Source organism: Danaus plexippus, chromosome Z, assembly GCF_018135715.1.
Source record: "Danaus plexippus chromosome Z, MEX_DaPlex, whole genome shotgun sequence".
In the NCBI taxonomy this organism is placed as follows: Eukaryota; Metazoa; Arthropoda; class Insecta; order Lepidoptera; family Nymphalidae; genus Danaus; species Danaus plexippus.
In genome coordinates, this window is record NC_083559.1 from 11165967 (window position 1) to 11187176 (window position 21210).

Below are 21210 nucleotides of genomic sequence, written 5' to 3' on the forward strand. Positions count from 1 at the left end.
ACGTCGCCCGATCGATCGACCTCCACAAGTCCGTTGCGTGAAAGCAACATTAAAAGTTTCCTTTTACTGTGAACACTAAAACACGCTTATAAGTGGGAACTGAGAACTGGGAACTCAGAACTCGTCGGCTATTATGTCTTTTTAATAAATGTAAAACTTTATTAAGCAATTTTGAAGAATGAAATCATTCTATTCGTGAATCGGGAGAGAGAGAGAAAGCTTTTGATGTTCTTTATTTGGCTTATTCCAGGGAAATTAAAATACCTTTTAATATTTCACAGTGAAATGTATTACAAACTCGTTACTCGACTAATTGGAAAAAACTTTAATGAAATCTTAATACCACCTCAAAAGACTTGAAAATAAATGTTACTTTAAGAGATCTCTTTTTACAGAGCCAAAAGGCTTTTGTATCTTTAATTAGAAATAATAACGCCTACTAATGCTTACGAGAGTAATTTTGTCGGTCCGTTTTCGCAGCCTAGACAATGGACCGATCTTATTGACACTTCGCATGAGATGGATAGGAACGTCGGAGATGGGTATAACGACATCCACACGAGCGGAGTCAGGGGTGAACTATTATATAATACACCCAGTGCACGGAAACGAATATAATAGGCAATCACACGCACGTATAAATCATAATTATCACAGTGTGATTGCAAGATGACTCTCCAAGTGATGTAGAATTGGGTCAATTAAGTGGAACGTTTATATTAAGCGTTGATAACGTTTTCCAGCAGATAACTGTACGTACGCTTGAAGTGCTTTCCTCGTGTAATTGACATGCAGCCCAGGAGCCTGCAGCTCGGAGGACTGCTCAAAGTGAAGTCCGTACACTAGCGGCTATTAATTTACGGAAGCGGGATTAACGGATCTATCATACGTAATCACCAGATCCGCTTCATGGAACATACGTATTGAAACGTTCTCAATAACTTTGTATAATTGATATCGGTTTATATTTTGTTTGACAGATTAACAGACTAAATTATAATCATCGTAATGGAATGTACCTATACGTCCGTGATTATGACGGTAATAACGAAGTAGATAGTAGTTTAGAGTATGAAAATGAGGACAGTGTGCTGGGACTTCCAGTATTACAAACAGACGGAAGGATAGTAAAGTTAGATTATTGTGTATATAGTTGATCTCTAAGAGGATCTTAATTAGCTACGTCACTAGATCCACTAACTTGGTTTATGAATATATCATATTCTGAAGTTGGTAATTTTAATATACGCTAATAAACGTTCGTAGTCTCGGTTTTGTTTATATAAATCCTCAAATCACGCTTTATGTATATCTATATTCAAAATAAATAATAATATTATATAAATCTCAAGCAAACCAAGTAAACTTTCATAGTTTTTTATATGCGTATATATCGATTATGTAGTTATATATTTCACCGCAACGTGTATGTGGATTTATCTAAATTAATCTACGTTACTAGCTTCAAAGGGCTTAATGGAATTTCAATAACTGCCCACTCGATCGTATTATCCCCAAAATGTGTGGTCACGTCAAAAACTTTCCAATAATATGTAATTTCACTTTAATCAAATATGAAATAATCGAATAATGTTACTCTCCATACTAATATATTTCGATGATTTTAAACTAAATATATAATGACTTTTAATACTTAGGCTTTTTCTGTATTACTAATAATATGTTTGAAGAATAATATTACTTTATAGATCGGAAGACAACTTGTCATAGTCTCAAGATTGGCAGTAGTTATTGATATTTATATGGCAACAAAATTTCTCAAATGTCTTTCGAGGATAATATATTGGTTTATCCGATTCTAGAGGATGTGTCACTTTTTAAATTATAGATACATATAAATAATACTATCTATAGCTTTCTTGCTTATTTATCCGCATGGACTTGGATTTTTGGTTCAGGAAAAATATAATCTTTGCTTCTTTAAATAGACATGGTACCCAACCCACAGCGTCTATTACAGTCACATACAACCGATATGCCCCGATCCCGTTGGAAATTAGGGAATTTTTGGGTTAGTTATACACCATAAGTTATTCTGATGTCGAAGCTGCATCTCTAGAATCTTTTTATTAAAATTATTTGACTATTTCTTGCGGGACAAACATTGAAACATATCCTCACAAACATACTCATTTATTATACGAATTAGTATGATTACATTGTAACGAAAGTCTTCAGAGATGATAACCTTTTCAACGCATTACTTTTATTTCATACATCCCCTTATATTCAGGACAGTGTGAGCGGGATACTTAGAGGTCTGCTTTAATAGGTGTAAATAACTATTCCTAATGTTTTATTAATAAAAATAGCTGTGATTCAACTGTTTATTTATTGTAGAGCTATAACCGAGAGATGTTATTCCAAAGGAACAACAACTTATATAAGGTATTTTTTTTTTCTAAATAAATAGTCGTTGGACGCATTTTGAACGGGTTCGTGGCCCGAGAGCGATGTTGCCGCTCTTCTCGTTGGCCAACGCGGCATGGGCGAGAAGTCATTACCGCAGTACGGGCCCGACTTTACAGGGAAGATATAACTCGACAGGCGTCATATTATTGTATATATTTACTATACATATATAGTGTATATATGACATATAAGTAGATTGAACTATTAAGAAACTTGGATGGAGTTTACTGCTTTCCGTACACTTAAAATTACTACCAACTCGTAAACCCAGTTTCGTCATACAATTTATGATTTTTAATTTAGAATGTTTCCGATATATCTTGCTGCTCCCGCTGCAGGCTGATACCTATACTGACAATGGCAAAAAAAGTCCAGAAAAGAATTTGAGTTCATTTATGAAATTTGACGCGTAATGGTTAATATCCCTAACGACATTTTGATGACGCGCTGTTTCTCATAAATGACAATGCTCACTTCGGAAATGTCTAAAAATAGTATTAAAAAATGTCTAGTAGGTACAATAATCTAAATACAATATCAACAGTGTACGGTATGCTTTAAACAAAATAATTAAGAGTAGGTAATTTATAAAATGGTTCTTAAATATTATATAGTGTATATAATTTCAATAATTTCTGTAAAATGTATATTTCCTAAGTTTTGCACGGCTGTTTATTTATTCTGTTAATTATATTTTGTCTGAGAATTCTTACTTACAATTTCTCGACGTACCTACTGTATATTATTATATTTAATCTGTCCCTTATTCTGATAGACTAAGAAGATAAACAAGTTTTTTTTTATGAAATTTCAGGTGTATTAGGTTCTAATAAAAAAACGTTCCCAAGTTTTTATTAACAAGTATAGTAAGCAACACTCCATTACTAGGAATCTTCAAAGATAAATCACACAATAGTAGAATTTATTTAATTTTGGCCGGGCAGATGTATTTTTGATATAAGTATCTCAACATAAAGAAAGGCGAATCATATTTCTTTTTTAGGGTTACTTGTAAGGGCAGAACGGAAATCTATTACTAAAACTCCACTGCCAGTCTGTTTGTTTGTCACCAATGATAGACAGTTAAATTTATCACATTAAGTATTTCTGTTGCCGCTAGAACAACAAATATTTAAACACAGAATAAATTTAATATTTTTTTGCTCCCGTACAACATTTATAACGTGATTTTATACTCGTTTTTACAGATAATGGCGCGAACCGTTCGTGCGCGAGGCCGACTCGCTCTTAGCCGATAATTTCGGTATACCAATATTTACTCATCACACACAACTGACAAAATATAAATATTATGAAGTAAAAATATATATCATTTTCCATATTTTTTAATTTCTTATAAAAGTCACTGTAAAAAATAACTTTTATTTTTTTTGTTTATATCGTATAACGCCTCGTAGATAAAACATTTACCTGTTTCGTAATTATTTTTAAAATGTTCTTCTTAAAACGACGACAAAATATTTTAACATAGGTTACAATAAGTACTCCTTTAAAACAGTTCTGCTGTATTAAATTACACTATGTGTTTCTGTTTACTTGACGTTTTATTAAAAAAAAAAAAATGAGTTAACGTTTAAGAGTTTAATTTATTGTCTTTGTCGTTATTTGTCGTTTTTGCGTTTTAAATATGGAATTCAGTTATAAGTATCAGCGACAAGCTGTCATTCACGTCGAACAACTTCCACCGCATTGCATGTCACTTCTACTGCGTACATGTTACGTTTGAATTTATATTTGGAGGATATAGTAAAACGGGGGAAAAAATTGTTTTGCATGCACGGATTCACGATACACCTACGTGACAATGTTCGCCAGAGCCGATTCCGTAAAGATAATTGTAATTAGTTATAAACAGCGATACTTCAAAGAGAATAAAAAAAAATATAAACGTCATTCGTAATTGAGCCCGACATGGCATCCCATCGTTTGTTGCGTGTAATTATTCGATTTAATGAAATAATAGAATACAAGATGTCCGTAGCAACTTATTCTACTACGTACATTTTATTGAACCATATAAAAACAAGTTAAGATTTATAAAAGCCTTATAAAATAGTAATATTTTTGTATTAGGATTAGGGGCGTATGTCATTCAAGCAGCTATTTTTTTTTTTAATCCGTGTACTCATAACTATATAAATATGATATTTAAAAAGATGAGATATCAGTTTTGACAAGTTCTTAAAAGAACTATGTCAATTCAAAGCAATATGTTTTTATAATGAAATGTACTTATTAATATAACATTATCTCATGTAATTATTTTTTAATAGAAAAAAAAATATCTTTCACCATCATCAAAAATTGTTATTTTATACTTAATGGTATTTTAAAGTGCTCTAAAATATTTAAGCGACGAAGCTCTGAGACATTAAGAACGGAGAACACTTTTCTTGTGTATTTATTGCTTAATATTTCGCGTCACTACTTTCTGTATTTCCTTACTGAAAGTTTGTCCGTGCATTTAAATAAGTGTGTACGCTATTTAATACATCATCTAATACATAGTCTTCTTTGGTTTTCAATAGAGTTGTTCTAAGAAACGACGTGGTGTTAAACGAAGAAACACCAAGTGAGGTAGCACCAGCACCAATAAAAAAACAAATATTTTGTTACTTCAATCATCACTTTAATCCCAAGATGGGTACGGTAAAATTCAGACGCCAAAGTTATCAAAATCTTTAATGTGTAAATTGACAGTTTTAGTTTTACAATAATGACAATCTGTAGGTACCCGCGCATTATTACTTACGTCAAATCGAATCGTACCTACTAACATACAAATAAATATATAATTATAATGTTTGTATGACATTGAAATCCGTCGCAGTAATTCCATATAGCCCTTGTAACTAGGGGAGGCAATCGAATAGAGCCTTCCAATGTTGGCGTCCACACGCCGCTGACTTGGCAAGGACTGGTACGGGATTGAGCCAAGAGCTTGTCTTACACAGTTGAATACAAAACATTTTTTACGGCTTTGTTGATACTCGGCTGTTGATTGACTTTAAAGAAGCCTCTGAAATATAAAATTATTGTGTTAATTTCTTTTCTTTCCGTTCATTAATAATTTGAGTTCAGAAAAGGCGAAGTTAGCGTTCTCAAACTTTGCGTTTAATGTTTATGATGAAAGAAAAACATTACGAGAACAAAACGACACAGACGGCAAAGAAATCTTTATTCCTCACAATTAATAATAATTCCTTTAATAAAATTAAAAGCGTGGGTAGTTTTGAATTTTTTATTTCCATGCGAAACGTATTTCGTTTTCTCTTTGTTATTTGTACAGCTTCGTATATAACTGAAATAAATATGAAAGAACAAATAGCCGGAGGGAATATTTTTGAACGTAAAATATGTAACTACACGTTACTTGAATATTAAAAATATTGAAGCGTAGTGTTCACCGGATTTCACAAAACATATTTCGAAACGGTTCTTTTGATATTTGAAACTGAAATGGACTTTAAATACCTCGGCTAAAATGTTTCGCAGAGATATGAATTTACAAATTAACACACGCCGAGCCGGATTCCCTTGAGCTTTATTCGCTCACCCTTCTTCTTCTCTGATTTACTAAGCCTCACGAGTTCGCTTATTCTAAAAACACAATAAATATTATTTGGGCTAAAGATTTGTATGATAAAATAGTAAGAGGTTCAAGCTCGAACTGAAGCTAAGTTATGGGAACAAGAGAAAAAATCTACACGTGTTCAAATAGTTTATATTATTATCTGTGACAATGGTGACCTGCAGCGGCAGTCGGCGGCTCTGTCGCAGGTAGACGAGGCTGAGGAGAAGCAGATGTATTATAACATAACATTACACAGCTCCTCGCAAGTTTTACACGTTCGTGATCGAGTTTCATTCTTAGCTAGATTTGGAGCAACAATACAGACTAAATATCTTAAATAGAAACAAAAAAATACTTACTTCATTTTTGATGTGTCTAAACTTATATTTTGATTTGCGTGTCTCTGTTTGTGACTCTGCTTCTCTTATTTTCTGTTGCTATCTGTGCTTTCTTTATTTATATATTATAAAATAAATATCTAAAATAAACCTTTCTTATGTTACTCCTTCCCACATCAGCTTAACTTAAACGGACTTAGTCCCGTAATAGAATGTGCTGCCATATCAGAGATCTGCCGAAACAGACAGGCAGACACGATATGCAGAATATGTTGTTTGATATATTTACCGAATACCGAGTATTCACATACGTTTACAAAAATTCTGTTGTTTTGTCATTACAAAGAGAAATCTCAATTTTATTTATTTATATGGCTCCCATTGTACGAGCATGCCTCGATAGTTTATTGAAGGTATTTTCAAACGAGAATGTTGGAAGTAGTTTAAAGCTTCACCCCGTCAGTTATTTAATAAAGTCCGTCGCTTTGACACCCCACACGGTGTCTCTGTAAAAAAAAGTACAATATCATATCGATGCGCACAAAATCTGCCGTTCTATTTTGTTCCCTTTTCAATGTTTGTGCCCGGGGACACTCGTGCCTGTGGACGGGTATTCCCATTTATTGTTCGTATACGACGCGCACGGCTGGAATCCGACTATCAGTAAGGAGCGAATATTAATTGTTCGCGGAAATAAAAGTAAAGGTACACAGGTCATTGAAATATTTAGATTTATGTAAAAAACTACTAAAAAATTTATTATTCGATATGTTCAATACTCGAAAATCTGTACCTTGGAGAAGAATTGAAACTTGAAAGCAACTTCAATATAAAAAAACATCGAATTGTGAACATTATTTCAGTAGTTTAACAACACGCGACATGTGAGTATAGAGAGGACGTTATGTTTTTTGCATCACAAGTCTAAAGTCTCCGACCGTAACGACTGCGACTTGTAACTCGTTACTTCTCCCCACTGACAGCTGACAGTTTCGTTTCATCGTATATGAGGCGGTTTGTAATACAAAATTGTATTTAACTTCATTTTACAGTTTACAATGTTGTCTTACACTAAGAATACCTACAGCATCCGATCGATTGGATTCGTCCCAGATAATAACAGTCTTATTCCGTTTTGAGACTCGGTGTCTCAGTTCATTCCCAATTCTCCGGTTACGACTTTCATTCTGGCGATCTTTAAAAACTTGTGACCTCGATAATTAAAAACTAATTATACCTATTTTATTTATTATATTTCAAAGGTTTTTGGTCAGTAATGTGATTCTATAATTATAATAATAATAATTTTATAATGTCTGTAGTACATTTCACAAAATCGGAAATTAACGTATAAAATTTTTGGTAACGTATTCTTGGAAGTATCTGACACGATATCCACGGAAATTATTTTTTATAAATATTCACTATTTGTATAAAAAAATTGTATAAAAAACACACGTTTTTAAACATAAGTTCCTGACTTTAGAAATTTTAATATACTCTCATGTATTTTTTCATCATTATTAACAAGAAATAAGTTTTAATCCGACCTAAGTACTTGACAATCTATTAAAACTAGAAACCCAAAAATTACTTTGATTTTAACTTTTTCAAACCGGCAGTAAGCTAAATATAATTTAAATGAAGTCTCAACCCCTCTACATTATTGTACTTTTTACTGAAATTAATTAGATCTTACAGAAATCATTGCTTTATTTTATATCCTTTTTTTGTGTAAAAAAAAACAAAATTTTTATATAAATTTTTTTTTTCTCCTCCATATAAAAAATCTTAATCAAGATTTCGTAGTATTTAAAGGTAAGCAATAATAGCTCATTGTTTTGTATTGTCATATTGCGTCATAGGTGCATGCATGAAATTGTCCGTGCAGCATGCACACAAGACAGACTCTGCATGTTTTATGCAAATTTGGCTCGGTGCGTTGCTGGAGACATATCTATCTAAAATCATTTTATTAATGTTTCTATTATTATTACGGAATAAAAAATATAGACAGTAAAACACACGACTGGATATAAATTAACCAAGTTATAAAATTTCATTTTTACATAAAACAGGAGGAAGCCATATTAAATTTGCGTGTACACCTTTAGCATAGAACAAGATGTTCTCAAAGCGAGATTTCAGAAACTATGTTTATTGTTTAAAAAAGAATCAATGATGATTTTAGTAATAACATTTTTATAATACTATATTAATTAAGAGTGACATTAATGTTATCACCAGGAAATTATTAATGGAACCTAAATAAAACTAATTATATCCATAATTTATACAATATCGGAAGACTGCCACGTATTTCTGTAAATTAGAGATAGTCGAGCATCACAACAGACAATGGGTCGCTTGTTAAAATGTAATCTATACGCGTCCAGCGCTGATATAACACAGACAGATAATTGCATCGACGTGCCTTTAATTAATAGAACACGAAATCTATTATCACGGCGCTGAGATTGATGTCATGCGAGTGAGACGCGGCCGTCTGAGCGTGCATGTGCAAGTGCTGTCTGAGATCATGCTGGTGACTTGGCCATAATCAAATAGATCTCTGAAGATCAGATTCAGTCGACACTTTCGTAATGCGTGGAAAACGTAAAGACGAATGTCGTCGCGGGTTGGCAACGTCGCAGCCCGCACTCGACGACAACATCGTGTTACAACTTACAGCCACCCGCGGTGACGCGATATAGCAAAGGTCAGAACGACGCGTACCCCCTGACGCCATTCGCCAAAGTCTCTTGCATGTAAACAATCCGTTCTCATATAGATATCATAAGTAAAGCCGTGATATAACATAAGTGTTGCAACGTGGCCCGTGTCCTGTGGCGTCGCGTTGCCGCTATCTCTCTCTAGGTCTCCCCGGCCCCACCGCGGCCGAGGCTCCGCCTCTCGCGCATGACGCGCCGCCTGGCGGCAGCGCCGTCAAACGCATAGCACGTCTATGTACACCGATGCCACTTCGTACTTATGATTTCGCTGGACGTAAATTTCCATCGAGTCGGTTCAATGGACTTTTCGAAAACATCTAACGTATCAATTAACGTGAAAAACGCCTTGCTTTGTAAGAAAATTGAAGGAAGTGGTGTTGAGCAATTCGTTTACTAAAAATTTGTGTTATCAAAGTGTCTTATTCGTACCCTCGCTTGTGAGTACCGTGTCGAGTCCCGTTTGAAGATTTTGTAACGGATTTAAGCTTAAAGGTGAGTTATATTTTCCTTTTCATAGCATTTAATTGTATTTACTAGCTATTGCTTCGTCTTATTGAGGTACAAAAGAACCTTTTTTTGTTTTATTTTTCATAATGAAGGTAGTGGGTTACCTAACTGCGTAACGATGTCAGACCTCATGGTTTGTATGAAATGAACAGAAATAATCTTACGTAAGACGATAAGCGTATCTTTTAATAAATTTATCTCTTACTTATCATATTTTTAAACAGTTTTTTTTATACTTTATGGAGTATGGTAAATGGTATGCAGTAGCGAGAGCCAAGCCGTTCACCGTTTAGGCCTACAAGCCACAAGGCTACGGCCTAGAGTTGCGCCTCTCACTACCACAATCAAAGATCTAAAATACACAACACTTAATTGGTGTACTAAATATCAAAGCCCATCCAAAGGATTGTATCCCTACAGTGTTAAACAGATTGTGATAGAAAATTCTGTCACATTAAGTGCCTGACCTCGATGTAACATAAAGATAGTATCACATTTCTTAAAATGTACACCTACTTAAATAACATACGCAATGTTATAATCGAATTATTTTAATTATAACCAATTGGATTTTCCACTGTATTGCGTCATTAGAATTAATCATTGATTGAAGCAAAACGCGTGTTTATATGAAATTATTAATTCGATAGCAAATAAATTAATCTCTTGTCTTTTATGTTTTATATCTATTTGTTTTAATACGAAATCTATATTCGATACAGTAATCAGCAACGATATAAATTTGAAAGAATTCTTAAATTAATTTAAACATTTGATAAGTTATTACTCCATATTGAAACATAACACGCTTCATATTGATTGTTACAATTTTCTTTGTTTCTTTTTATACAACTTCTAATTGAGGGTAAATGAATAAAATAACGTATGCTTCAACATTAACTTATAACTAATGCTCTTTTTCTTTTAATGACATTTTTATTTTGTCTGTATAGTTTAGTTCTGTTTCAATAGTACATAATTTAGGTCAATAATAGCAGTACATCGAACAATAAAAATATTACATAAAATTATGCAAATGCCACTTTGTATTCCGAATTCCTGAGACGCAGCAATTACCAGCACATGCAGATATAGACATAAAATGAAAGAATCGTACATCTGGCAGGGCGCCAGCATACAGCCGCTGATTTCAATGTACGGCGTCATATAGGAAATCTGTTCCATAGGAAGGCAATTCCTTTATGCGATGATGAAGAATAAAACTAGTAACGTGTAACATTTCTCTCTTAAACTATTAATTTTGTTTCATTACATCTCCGCGGGAGCGACAAGAATGTATAGATTACACGCTTTGGTGTTTTTGTTGAATTTTATGACTTTTTAGACACAATTTAAAGGACAACGAGATTTTGTAAATTTAAATAGTAGGCTTGTTCATTTTATATTGTCTCGTATATATAATGTTCTCGTTTGAACGACTCCATGCTATCAATTCCATGAAACCTAATATACATAATTATGATATTAAAGCAGAGGGAATAATGTCTTAAAATTTATTATATTTCGTCTTAAATCGCAAAAAATCCCCGCGGCTCTGTTATAATTAGTCGTGGGCGGGCTCGAGTAAATTATATTGTAATAACGTAACTTGGAAAAATTAACGTTAAGTTGTAGTTGTTCTAGAAACTTCTGGCAGTTTCTCGTCAAACATGTAGGTAGGACCTTCATGTAGCTCGCAGCGATCGGGGCTATGAACAGATCCAACTGGTTTATTACTTGTCCGACTTTGTCCGAATACATTAATATAGGACGAGAAAACGTTCCTCATCACTATTATACCACTGACTCACTACACTTGACTGAGTGATAATACACTTGGTTAAATTTTGGTTGTTATTTGAGAAAATATAGATAGTATGCAACTATGCGCACACTTAAAAGACCTCTATACTATACGGTACATTACTAGATAGATTCTTAGGGACATTTTAGTCGAATAAAAAACACATTCTTACTGTAAGTGAAATAAATATTGCCTAGTGCATAGGTGCATACCCTAGTGTAACACTTTATAGATTCAGGCATTATAAATAGGTGTGAATCGGTCCTCGCTTAATAGATCGGTTCAGTGTTTCTAATGTTGTTCTGTTGTCGCAGGTGGTGTAGGGTTGTGTCGTGAATGTAGTGTGTTGTGATGCGAGGCTAGCGCGTCGGCATGCGCGCGCGCCACTAGCCATGCGCGCGGTCACATGGCGCAGTACTCACAGAGGACACAGCCCATGCACAGGTAACACACATACAGACGCGCACACGCACAGACACACACATTACACGTTTAAAATTAGAGACCTTTCTGGAGAATGAGTTGCTGCCACAAAGCTCAGTCGTACAGTCTGTGAACAGGTTTCCTATAAGGTATATCATACGCGATGTTTATAGCTCCTTCGGACATTACGGTGAACTCCACGGACAGTTATATATTATACAACACGATGTACTAACTATGTGTGCATTAACAACATTCTACATGCTTTCAAAATGATTTCTGTTTGCTTTGCGATATGTTTATGTCACTTATGATATATTTTGTATTGATTTGTTCCGCGACGTGTCAGGCGGTCCCATTCGGAGTCCCGACACGCTCGGAATAGAGAGCTGGCCACGTTCACACAGTTTCATGAATGTTACATCAGTTTGCGAATTTAAAATGACACCCAGAAAGATATTTACAAGGGTCATAAAAGTATTTATATATCAATAAATATTTTTATACCTTTCTTTTATGTCCTTTTTGTTAATTATTTATTTTACAACACCCTATACCCGTTCAAAGTGATATCTCGACACTTGTCCGACGAGAAATACAGGTATTTTTATCAAATTTTTCGGTAAAATTCGAATGATAATTGCCTACACAAAGTGTATTCTGCCATTAGTTTTCCTCGAAGACTTCGTAGCAATTTTTTTAACTAGTAATTCAATTTTAAGGCTACACAGAGCTATAGTGTGTGAAGTTTTAACGTTCAAAATATCTGTGAATACTCATGATCATAATCTAATGATTTTTGTGGGACTTAGTATTAAATAAGACATCGTATAAACTTTCCAATATACAAAACCAAATCAGGATTTCAACTTGTTTAACACGTCTTAGGCATTCAATATTACATTTAGGAGAGATTTCTTGTAATGGATCGATAAAATTAGACAAAATTCATTTGACCTTGAGAGTGCACATTTCGGTGATAACCATAAGAGGTTGACGTACTTTAGACACAGATTAGGCGTTGTTGACATACTGTTTGTTGTATTTATACACTGTAGCTTTATTAAGTGATAACATCCTAGTGATCCGCCCTGTATTCTCCTCATACACCTATATATACCTCGAATATACATATACTTATATAATCTGTTATAATATTATCATTACGGTACTTAACGGTATCGGTTAGATTGATTTATATATAAAATATTTTTATAATATACTGAGCCGCAATCAAAAAATACTCTCCCTGTTATAAAAATAATGCCTATATTCAAATAACAAATTAATCGTATTGTAGCGTATATTAGTTTGTTATTTATATCATCGCTTACAATACAAAAGGATGTATTATAAATAGTGGCTCCAGACGAACAGGAGATTCACATTTCGCGTGCATATACGAGTATCCGACTTCATTCGTTTTACGTCCGCGCTCGCGGACGAGTCCAGAGACGCCGTCAATTGTCAGACGTCAATCAACAACGTAGCTATTTTGAAAATAACTCTGTTACCTTAAATGTTTTATAATAATAGAAAAATGATGAATGCAATTTATATAAGCTGATGCTATATATGGAAATGGACCGTTCGTTTAATTGACCCTCGACCCGGTCATAGGAATGTGTGCCGGAGTGTTCAGATTTATACCTATCGATCGAACCGAGATGGCGACACTATCGAACATTGTAAGACAGACGTGTCGCTCAATTAATTACGCCTTGTATGAATTTAACGTGTTCTGACACCCGAGATGTATTGCTAGCTTTAGAAGCGATTTACTACGTTGATCTAGGGGAAGAGGTGATAAACATACTGACACACTGACATTAATGAGTCAATATTGTAAAAAAAAATACACGAATAAAATATATCTAATATTAGATAAATAAATCAATTTTCCTCTATTATTTTAATCGTTTTTTTATTTCCAAAGCCTCAGTTGCAACTATAAAGCGAGGGAGTAAGATAATAAATGAAGTAAGTATCTTATATCGATTTCCAACGACCCAGTTAAAACAGCAAACGTGTCGCCATCGGTTTTAACTATGACAAATGGCGGTTCAAATTACTCTTCGTCTTACTGACGTGCATTATTAACAAGTGTGCTCTCATTGTTTTGGGTCTTATCAAGTTTAAAATGTAATACAATCCTATATATACAAATAAACTAATAAATAATTTAAAAAGCATTCTATTCCTCCGTTAGAAACCGTTCAAATAGATTGAATACTGAAACAGACAGATTAAATATTTTTTTACAATAAAACTGTTGTCCAAAAAGTTTGCGGTTGCACTAATACTTATTACAATAAGATTTAAAGTTTCTATCGAACATAGAAATCAATTGTAAATGTACAGACTGTATTTTATAATGTTATGTGACGAAACAAAACAGTGTTGGGGAGAGAGAATTTCATCAATTTAAGACTTGAAGTCCAATAACTCAGCGAACAGTTTACAACTCAGCTGATCGTGGAACTGTATCTGTGGTGGCGCGACGTTGCCACACCGTGCACACCACACCGCACCAAACAACCCATGAGAATAATGTCTTGCATGAGCTGGAAAACAAAGTCCCCTTTTGTTATACGAGGCGTTAGTAACACGTCTATTATGTACGTATAGGTACTTTCTTTCATCGAAGTTCAATAACATTTGTTGCAAATGACATCCATAAATTAATATTCAGTACCCGATTTCTTTAGGAAAAAACCTTGCAGGTTCGCGGAACTGCGGTAACTTGTTACTTGTAACGGTTTCGAACCAATTAAATATGGCGGAACGGGTTCGTTATTTGAATTTCGAATTTAATTGGTCGTAAGAAACATCGAACGAGTCTTACATGGATAGGAAACTTTCAGGGGCACCCATGATATACATTAAGTATAGTTATATATTTATATCTAGTTCATATATAGTGCTTTCACTATATATTTAATATAACAGGAGATTAGGTATCACGAATAGTTTAATTGTCTTCATACTCAAAATGAAAAACTTAATGGTTACTAAACGCTGAAGGTTTATTAAAATGAATTTTCAATATGTTAATTGAATTACATTTTACGTATAAACTCACATTGGCGGAGTGTGGTGAGGTCAGCCCCAAGCCTTGTTCGTTTTGGCTAAGGGGAAGATACAACAGGGTTTTGGTTAACATTTGATATTCCGTTAATGGAATAATATTTTTTATTTTAATATGGTTGGATATGTTGATATCGTGTTACTTATATTACTCTGTTGCTTTTGTTTTATTAATTTATATTCCATTAGACGTAATCATATTTGTTGTTTTAATTATTATTATGTGATCATTTATTTTTGTTTCTTTTACTGGTACATACATTATTTTTTTTCATATATTAATTTTATTAAATTAATTAATACAAGAAGGAATTTTAATTAAGGTTATTTGCAACTAATCTATATGATTCTTTGTACGATCAATGTGTTATAGTACTGCTACATATTATTTTATTAAAACTAAGTCCTAACTCTCTTTCCTGACTGATAATAAGCAAGTCACAACTTTTAAATTCGGCCTATATATCATAATTTTCATGCTATGCAAGTGTTTAAGTTCAAACCACAGATCTTATGTGAATTTGATCTTTAAGTATTATGATTTACATGGATATAATAATATAGTTTGTTTTTTAACTTTTTATAGGTTATGATTTAACCTGTCTTTGACAGTCTCTGGTTCTTTTGTAGCGAGGAGATTGAAAACGGTTTATAAAATTATATGGAAAGTTGTTTCTATAACAGAGAAAGTTGTTTCTATAACAGAGAAACTTAAAATTAAGTCAAAACAGAGAGTATAAACAACAATTCTGCAGATATTGATAAATATATCATCACATTATGAAGGACATGCACAATCATCTCGATATTGTTTCTTAAAGTCCTCCGTGTTCACCTTTACCACAGATCACACATTTTTCTGCTAAGTAATTGTTTATGACTGTGTCTGCGAACCTCCATGCCCCCAGCAATGTCATTGCTTGTATTTATTGCTAAGCGGCTCGTGCTACTTGTTATTTGTCAATTTATAATTATTTTGACTTTCACAACAATAATTATTACTATGAATTCTTATAGAGTTCAACCAAAGCAGGTATACAAGTTCCGTCCTTAAGGTATAGAGACTTTAGTGTGCTCAATGGATTTTAATTGAACGCTCTTAGGTATATGGAGAAACTGTAAGACAATAATATGAAAGTGATTTCGGAGACATCAATATTAATGTTGGTTGTCGTGAAGATAATGACAGAGAGTAAATTACTATTCCTTGGAACTTCAGCTTGATAGCGTGAAAAAATGACATTTCTAAGTCCTTAAAACCCTGCACTGTGCTGCTCAAGGATTAAGCTTAAGGTGGCTGTATCCAAATCTGAACAAGAAAGCACACACTTTCTAACAGCAAATATTTATTACGTTAATTAAAGAGGTAAATGTTTCGCATTGTGGTCTAGCTGACTTCACAACTTCAATAGAATTGAAACCTAGAAACCGCCAATTAGGAAGTCATTGACCTGGTGCAAAAGTTACCTGGTACTAAATAAACCCCAAGCAACTAAGTGTCTATTGCTCAGCTACAATAATAATTTGAAACCTATTTTATTAAGTATTTCTATCATAGGACACTATTGGGAAAACAAATCAACGATAGCACCTCACTATGGAAATAAATTATGAAAATCATATACTTCACAGTGCGAGCAATTTAATGAATGAATTTTCACATTCTTCAATATCAATCCACTCCAATATCAATTAACTTCAACTCCAATATTAATTTCAAATACAAGATAGGTATTAAAAATTCCCAGTAAAGCTTTATTAAACTATGCTGTTATTGAAAGTTGGAAATGCAGGTAGTAAAAAATATATTTTGTAGAAATATTTTTAGCCGTAACTTAATAACCAGAAATTTAATAAAAAATCTGTAATAGATGGGATATTTCCCTGTAAAAACTTAAAATATCAGATTAATCCAATAATACGAATGATAGAGCCATTTTCCAAGCTGAGCTCAATGTTAATTTGAACCTTTGACCCTAATACACAAATAGTATGAGTCCCATTACAAATAAGAGAGTTCATAATCAAAGTCACCAGCTGTGATATAAGCCAATGTCTTTAGAGTGCTTGTCACATTACCCCTTCCCAGCATCTGGCTGTAATGCAACATGCGAAAGACATATAACTGATATTTATATTGATTTAAAAAAGTTCCATATATATGAATGATTAAGTCACATCAGTCAAGATGATTCCTGATTTCTGTTAGTTCAAAGATGATAATAATTACCATAATTTTATGTATAACTAGACAACATGATGCTCTTAAAAAAATCAGAAGCGTATGCAATAGAAAAAAAAATAAAGGCTATGTTTATTAATAGTTTTTGGAGCAATGACTATCATTAGTTCGGAACAAAGATTTGGTATGTAACATTTAATTTATTTGTGATGATAACTAACCATATTGCTTTGGCTTTTACTTAAACCTATAGAAATCGGACCAAAGTTCAAACTGGTCTTTTATCATCCCCTCAAGTCTTTAAAGGGGTAATTCCAAAGATGCTGAATTACACACTACACCTTTGTCATGACCCAGCTGATGTCGCTTGCCCGGAATTCAAACAAAAGCACTATTTTAGACTTTTTACAGACTGACTGATATTACTGGACAAAGCGAAACACGTGAATGCAAGTAATTAATAATTTATTTCATAATTTTTGTAACACTGTTGGTGTGGTTGAGTTAAATTTGGATTTAATATAAGAACAGAAGTTGTCACTATAGATTAAAAGATATGACTTAGAAATACCAGTTTCTTTTTTAAAGAAAGTATTTTATCAATATGGAATTTATCTATTGTTACTAACGAAGGCTAGGAATTATTTGTTTAGCGGTGTTTTTCCTTAATTCTTCCTATAACAACTTGTGACATGTTAATGACTTAGTAAAATAACATTTATTTTAATATATTTTAAGTTTAAAATACTTTGACACTAGCAGTTTACTGTACCGTAAATATGAACCAAACTAACAGTATAGAGTTGATGAGACTTATAAGTTTTTTCATTACAAAGATTATTTATGGATTGTGTTGATTAAGTTATGAGTTCGTCTCAGTTACTTAATTTAAGATAATCTGTTGCATCAGAATTAGTATATCAAATATATGCGATATCATTTTCTGAAAAGTTAAAAATATAAACGTCTTAACTAAAAAGGTTCGTTATATTGTGCAAAAAAAATATCAAGGCAGAACCCTTCCTGTTGGAATACAATGACATTGACAGGTGTTATACTGTGACCATCATAGACAATTTCTTGGAACACACTAACATAGTCTATGATTCAGTTCAAACACAGGAAATATATCGCATAGTTTCGAATACATGTTATGTTTAACGGGAAACATGTACGTACTGTGTCCTGAACGTGAAAACGATAAGTATACATTGTGTACAAAGAAAATAAGCATGTATTAAATTTGAATACATAAATATATAAGTAGAGGTAAAAAGTGGCAAGTTTCTGCACGTAACACCGAATTGATTTAACCGAGCCATCGATCGCATCGCCGCTCCTCGCGGCATCCCTCTCGGCGACGTTGCCGCTCCGTGCTAGTATTTACAGCACGCCGCTTGCGTCACCTTATGTTGGTTGACTACTGAACTGAAATCTGATCATATTGAACACAACCATCCTTACTCCTCGAAGAATTTTTGTATGTTAATAATGTGACCATGAACTTCACATTCATACGACGGATGTTATGTACTTACAACACATCGCGTCGGTTAACTTTAATAAGTTAGAAGCGAATGAGAAAGCGTCCTCAGATTTATGTCATTGCAATATACTTTTGGGAATCAAGAAGTAATTTATCCTTACGATTTGTTGAAACATCAGTTAATTTTGGTAAACTTGCGATTTTGTTTTGCGGGATTACGTAAATATAAGCGTACTATTTCCTTGGGAAACCAACATCCCCAAAGACCATACCAGCAAGGTCAATAAATAATAAGAGCTCACTAACGAACTCACTAGAAATAGGTTCGTCGTGGTTTTGTGCGCGGTAGAAGTGGGATCGAGAGGTATAACGGCTAAATCTCTACAACCTCGTAAAAGACTTGGGCCTGTCCTCTCCTTGCAACGCGATGGACCCGGCACCCGCACGGTGAATCCATTGAATGCTAAGAGGTTTCGTCTCGGAGCTAATAGTGTGTGGGCCCGGAGTTATTTTCGTTTCATCAGTCTTAACAAACTGAACTTTGTTTTATTTTTTAATAAAATCATATTTTTTTGCGAGGATTAAACTGTTTTATCTAGTATATTTATAAATAGATTTTTTTATGGCAAAGGGTTACGGAATTCCGTTACTTAAATGAAATGTTAAGAGTCAGGCTATAAATAGTATATTTGTAAAGGCTTTAAACATTTTATTCACTATAGTCATACATTAGTTTATATTATCAAGCTGAATTTTGTTACTTGTGATTCTGTTCAAACTCCTGATGAGGGTTAGGTCTCCCGATGCCACGCTCTCGGCAGACAGCGAAGTAATCCAACTATAAAAGTATTCAGATTATTTATAATGGAGTTATATGAATAGATAAATATATTTATGTGTCTGTTTGTAACTATAAAAAGACTGCCTTTCAAGATGCATATTATGAATAACCTTCCATTATCAAAACAATAGATTCAATGAGTCTTAGCTTATTAATTTATGTATATATTGTGTCAAACGGTGGTATAAGGTTTTTAAGTGTAGTTAGTCATCCTTGATGTACTGCGTGTATACCGGAGATCAACGCGGCTGGTCTGCCGACACCACACTCTTGTCTCGCTGGGTACTTGCTAAACATGTTTTCATTATTCTGCGGTTCATAATATTCATTTCAACTTATTCCATACATTTTCCACTCCGTATAAAGAAGTATAAACAAACAATAAAATTGCAGAGCCAGTGAGAACTTTATACACAATTTCGCCACGTCTACATTCTGTTGACCTTTCCAGTGCTCTTCACATGTCTTCAAGTGGCCTGTTCATATTATATATATGTATGCATTCCGACTCCAAGAGATCTCGTCGCGGCTCACAATATGTTTTATAACATTGGATACAGAAACAGCTATCATCTAAATTTGTTTCTCTTAAAATCTCATATTAAATAATCTTTTTTATAAAAAATCACTATTCAAAGAATGATTTTTGACCTTCCAAGACGTTTTAGTTGTTAATTTTAGTCTTTCATATTGTATTATAAATCTATTATATTCTCTTTTTTTTTCTCTCCTACATATATACATATCCATTCACCTATATTCTAGTTTACGGAAGCGTGTCAGCTCCGTCTCCAGGTCACTGAAGGTTATCCAAGTCTAAGCGGACTTGATGAGCACTTTCTATATTACGATCACATCACATATTGTGTTATTATCTCTCTAATACAACCTCCGCCTCCAGGGTTCATGCACATGATAAAATATTGATCAAACCAGATTTTATGTTAAGATGTATCAAACGATAAGTACTTTATCATAGTTTCTGCAATACAATTTTAATATTATTAATTAACCGAGAATTTGATAAATTGTTTAATAACTATCTTTGTTGCCACCTTAATATGGATGGGGCTTTTACAGCGACACCGATTAAACAGAAGAAATGGAATTCAAATTTTGTTTTAATAAATTAATTTTATAAAAGTATTACATTATATACATAATGAATTAATAAAGCACTCGTCCGAAGCAGAATTACACGGCTATTATTTTCAAAGGAACCTTAATAAAACGAAAAATTCAAAGAAACGTAATTACTTTAGCATTTAAATTAACTAGGTCATAATATAACTTAATATTTTTTTGTTCTAATACGCGTTTTTTATAAGTATATATTTTTATACTAATGTTGAGTTATATGCACTTATATTCGCAATTATACCGTATTCAAAATCTTAGATAAATAACAAAATCGGTGAAACCTGCATTGCATCATATTTATAATAATAAATTGCGCATTTTATAATATAAATGTGAAGGGTATCATCACCGTTTAGTTATAAATATGCGACATTACGCTTCACTATCGAATATGACTTTTATATTTGAGATATGTAGGTTGAGTCGCATTACGGCCACAATAAACAAAAGACACGTGTTTTGATATTGTACATGTGTGTGTGCGTGTGTGTGTAGCATTCAATACATACATACATGACTCAACCTAACGTAATCGGAAGGGTCAGCTATACGGTCCCCGCGGACCGCTGGCTTCCTCCACCGCACCCCCTGCACTCTTCGACACCCCCTGCACCCCCACACACCCCGTAGTCCTCCTCACCC

General features: G+C 33.5%; 1 protein-coding gene and 1 long non-coding RNA gene across 6 annotated transcripts in view; one reads left to right on the top strand and one right to left on the bottom strand.

Moving 5' to 3' along the window:
- Positions 1–9271: 9271 nt before the first annotated feature.
- LOC116777108 (uncharacterized) overlaps positions 9272–21210 on the top strand; it is a 64702-nt gene continuing 52763 nt past the window's right edge. For 2 of the 4 annotated variants that reach the window (XM_061526105.1, XM_061526107.1), the window contains exon 1: positions 11722–11853. Coding sequence is in view for 1 of the 4 variants with exons in the window: in XM_061526102.1 (XP_061382086.1) it covers positions 11816–11853 (38 nt within the window). In the remaining 3 variants the exon portion in view is untranslated. Of the gene's footprint in view, positions 9591–11721; positions 11854–21210 lie in introns of those variants that run through there. The other 2 variants (XM_061526102.1, XM_061526106.1) reach the window with 2 other exon arrangements.
- LOC133319909 (uncharacterized) lies at positions 19257–21172 on the bottom strand. Of its 2 annotated transcripts, none has more exons than XR_009753367.1 (2): positions 21082–21172; positions 19257–19425 (listed from the first exon to the last, which is right to left on the bottom strand). It is a non-coding gene; the product is annotated as an uncharacterized LOC133319909 (long non-coding RNA). The 2 variants fall into 2 exon arrangements; XR_009753368.1 differs by having other exon boundaries at positions 21078–21167.